Source organism: Triticum aestivum, chromosome 5D, assembly GCF_018294505.1.
Source record: "Triticum aestivum cultivar Chinese Spring chromosome 5D, IWGSC CS RefSeq v2.1, whole genome shotgun sequence".
In the NCBI taxonomy this organism is placed as follows: domain Eukaryota; kingdom Viridiplantae; phylum Streptophyta; class Magnoliopsida; order Poales; family Poaceae; genus Triticum; species Triticum aestivum.
In genome coordinates this window covers 345,723,485-345,727,706 of record NC_057808.1, presented here as the reverse complement: position 1 = coordinate 345,727,706, position 4,222 = coordinate 345,723,485, and the positions used below count along the sequence as shown (strand labels likewise).

Sequence of the window (4,222 nt, the reverse complement as noted above, 5' to 3'; positions counted from 1 at the left end):
TTCCTCAGAGTGCCTGCTCAGGCTCTTCTTCATCTTCAAGAAACGCCACCCGGAGATAGTCCCTGGTTGGTCTAGCATTGCATAAAACCTAACGAGATTCGAAACAAAGCTAATCATTAGTCGGTTGGAGTAAATTCGTACAGATGACATATTATGTTCACTCTTTGAGAGCCTAAGTCATATTAATTTACCCTATATCAATGCTGAGCTTAGAACTTCGACTTTCCCTTATGCTGCTTGGAGTTTTGGTCTTGCGATAAAGAATTTCTTGTTTTTTCTTTTCTTTTGAAATTGAGCAGTACACAGCCGTGTTTCATGCATCATCATGCTTGCTTAAAAAAAAATATTCTTACAACAGTGAAACCTCCTGCTCTTAAAGTTGTTTGCATAGTTGATTCTCCCTCCGTCCGGAAATACTTGTCATCAAAATGAATAAAAGGAGATGTATCTAGATGTATATTAGTTCTAGATACATCCATTTTTATCCATTTTGATGACAAGTATTTTCGGATGGAGGGAGTATGTCTGAAAATTTCTAAATGATCACTTGATCATGGTTTTCATTTTAATAGTTTATTTTGGTACTATTATTTGAATGTAGTTCAAGAACATAAATATGGCTTGGTGTAACTGCAAATTGGGCAGCTTTTCCAGGGTATGGGGTAAAAGGTCGAGCCTTTACTGAGGTCCATAACACTGTATCTTCCATCAGGACAGTCAATCAGCGCTATCATGGATGTTTTCGTCCTTTGCATACACATGCTGAAGTACTTTTTGTTGGCAGATGGAAAGGATCCATGAATCATGATGCCAGAATTATCTTACGGACGATTCTTAACCTCTCTTTTCCTGTTACTATATGTTACAGGTAAATAATTCAGTGTCCAAGTTGCTGCAGTCTGTAACGCTGAATGTTCTACTGCATATGGTTTTTATATTTAGACGAACTTGGTTTACCTGAAACTGATTTCTATTTCCTGGACATTTTAAACTAATTCGCTATGGAATCTGTAGGTCTGTTGTTTGCTTGTCCTATCAAGGTAATTTAATAAGCTAACAGAATCATTGAGCGACTCTGCTTTTGAGTGCATATGTCACTGTTTTATTTATCACGAACTTATATGCTGTTCCATTTGTCACACAAGGCTATATACTTGACCATTGGGACAATGCATCCTTTCTTCAATTGGTCAAAGGTTGATTTGAAAGAAAAGAAAGGCTATGGTAGATGAACAGTGATCTATGAGCACACTGCTACTGATGATCGATAATTTGATGCTGCTTCCTGTGTTTCATTTAATATTCGAGCTAGTTGCTAGCTCTGATTGTATGGTTTCCATCTCCCTTGCCCACTTCTCTGTCTAGTTTCCACCATAAAATAGCATCCAGTGACTGGGCTGCAAATATATCTTTAAGACATATATACTCCCTCTGTCCCATAATGTAAGACGTTTTTTGACACTAGTGTTGTGTCAAAAGACGTCTTACATTATGGGACGGAGGGAGTAGTTTTTAGTTAAGGTGATATGATGACAGGGAGTTTGTATCTACAACTAAAATTTGAATTAGTCAAGCATATTTACTGAAGCAAAGTTACACCACGTAAAGCATGGTATTGTGTGTTCTTAGTCGCATCAGTAGAGGGAAAGGATGTCTAACACTCATGCTCTTCTGTGGTTGGGTAGTTAAGAGGAAAAGGCAATAAAGCTTCCGGTGTCTAATCTCTTTCGACATGTGCTGGCATTCCAACGAAGCATAAGCCAGTATCATGGTATTTCCAATATGAGGTTGCATTGCGTCTGAGACCGAGTTTTCGAAGGGTGAAGCCTGCCTAGGACAAGAATGCACATGTTTCTTCTTGTTGTTCCATGTGATCTCTGCACTTGCTCTGAAGAAAGGTGATGTGATTGCTTTGTGAACTACCTAAGCCTAATCCCAAATGCAAAAAGGGAGCTGGCATGGTTCTTCCCTTGCATAATTATCTTTGTCAGCTCAGAATATTCCTGCAGGTTTTCACTACTTCCAAATGTCTTTTTACTCTGCACAGCACACACTATTGCAGCTTTGATATTTGTTTTTCTCCAAGATGTTATTTCTCCCGGTGTTATGTTCTCCTGCCTCAAGATCTTAACTTTGGGATGGAAATCACAAAAATAATAGCCTTCACATGTCCCTGCCGTTAGCAATGCTGAGTTTCTGACTGTATCAGATGAATCTTTGTACGCTTCGTTTGTCAAGTTGAGATTCCTTCATATGTTTTGCATTATTAAGATTTTAAGTATTGAAATATGTATTGCTATCCTTGTAATACTAATTGGGTATCATTAAAAACCGAGGTTTGTGTTCTTTGTCTGACAGATGTTTAAAATCCCTGCTTTTGAAGTAGATGCAGCACCTAAGAAAGGTGAAGGCGTGATGACCTTGGACCCCACTCAAACAGGGACCATCCATAGTCTACATGTAATAGCATGTTTGGGCTGCCCTGCAATATCTGAATGCTTCTGGTACGTTTGGTATTCAATCAAGTAGACTGTGTCATCACAAGTTTAAGCCAGGACATCCTATACCGTTATGGATTTATTTTTCCATAACGAGTCACTAATCCGTAGTGGTAAGTACAAGTACATATTTGCGTGCTTGATTAAAAGATATTTTTTTCACCTTTGCGATAATTGCATGATTGTGATCCCTTCTTTTTCTGTATATGATTGTTGCACTTTAGCTTTTCCCCTATCACACTCGGTCAATTGTTGTTTAGGAGTCTAAATCGATATAAATCCATGTCCACACATTATGCCACATGCTGAAACAGTAAAGGAAATCTATTGCACAGGGATGGGGTAGAGCAACAGGTGCCTGGTGGCCAGAGAATGAGCAAAGGAAAACAACACCCTGCCTTCTTAGATATCTAGGCTGGCATGCAAATGCTGATGATATCCTTTCGACCGAAGGGGCCTACTCCTTTGGGATTCTTAAGATTCAAGTATCCTTAACTGGTCACCCCAATTATATGAAACGAAGAAAAGGAGTAGGAAAGAACACACAACACACACCCGGAGAACGAGGTAGGGCAGAAAGGTAGGACTCTCATCTAAGGTTTGCCTTAATGGCCCAAGAATTGCCCACCACTGCTAATGTGAGTTGGAATTTGCTGGACCATCAATTGAGCCAGCCCAATTAGGTCTCCACATGCATGAGTGGGTGATCATGTGTCAAGTTTATGCAGGTTAGCATGCACTTTGTCCGTTGGAAACGATGTATCATTAGGCGAAGGAGGTTGTCTATAAATATGCAGTGCGATGGATAGGGGTTGGTTTGTGCTGAAAGCAAGCTAGCTGGGAGCATAGTAGAAGAAGAGAGAGGCCACCTCGTGATGAAGAGGCTGGTGGTCCTGAGGAGGTGCGAGCCGATCGTGCGGTTCAGCTGCTGCGGCGTGCGGTACGGCGAGTGCCGCCGCAACCACGCCGCCAGCACGGGGGGCTATGCCGTGGACGGCTGCAGGGAGTTCATCGCCGAGGGCGAGGAGGGCACCTTCGGCGCACTCAAGTGCTCGGCCTGCGGCTGCCACCGCAGCTTCCACCACAGGGTGCAGGTCTATGAGGTTGCATGGGACTGCGAGTCCGACACGTCGTCGTCGTCTTCAAGCAGCAGCTAGGCTGCTGCCGCTGCCATTCCCCTCCATCGTCAAGCTGCTGCTGCTGCATCATGTCTACTCTAGGACCCCTATGATTGTTAGCTGATCCTGTATTGAAATACTTATAATAACTCAAAGTGAGCATCTCTAGTCTACTCTCCGGTGTCTTGTTTGTTCCCTCCTCCTGATTGTAATCCCATGCAAGCTCATGTTATCTATCTATCTACATATTGCTTCTCTGAATCTGTCAATTGCCACTGATCATGTCAACTGCTTTGGCTCCAAACCTTTTCCTATCTGGCTATAAACTGTTTCCATGGGATCTGTGTTTTTAACCCACACTGGTATTTTGGTCGGCCACCACTGGGTGCAAATAAATCTGTTTTCCTTTTTGTCAGTTCATTGCCCAGGTTTGTGTCATCTGAACTTCGAGAGACATTCCTATATTCACCAAATCCAAGAACTTGCACCTATCCAGGCAAACTCTAGTTCAACCTTAGTTCAAAACGACGACACTTATTTTGGATCGGAGGGATGCTAACTCCATTTCACATGCTTCCTCTTAAGTGTTTCCTCGGTGGCTGAGAT

The 4,222-nt window shown here is 42.1% G+C and overlaps 1 protein-coding gene across 1 annotated transcript; it reads left to right on the top strand.

The window, feature by feature from the left end:
- The first annotated feature begins 2,602 nt into the window (after positions 1–2,602).
- Positions 2,603–3,871, top strand: LOC123121652 (mini zinc finger protein 3). Its single transcript, XM_044541668.1, has one exon. The coding sequence runs from the start codon at positions 3,374–3,376 to the stop codon at positions 3,653–3,655; it is 282 nt and encodes a 93-aa protein (XP_044397603.1). The 5' UTR covers positions 2,603–3,373; the 3' UTR covers positions 3,656–3,871.
- Positions 3,872–4,222: the final 351 nt, after the last annotated feature.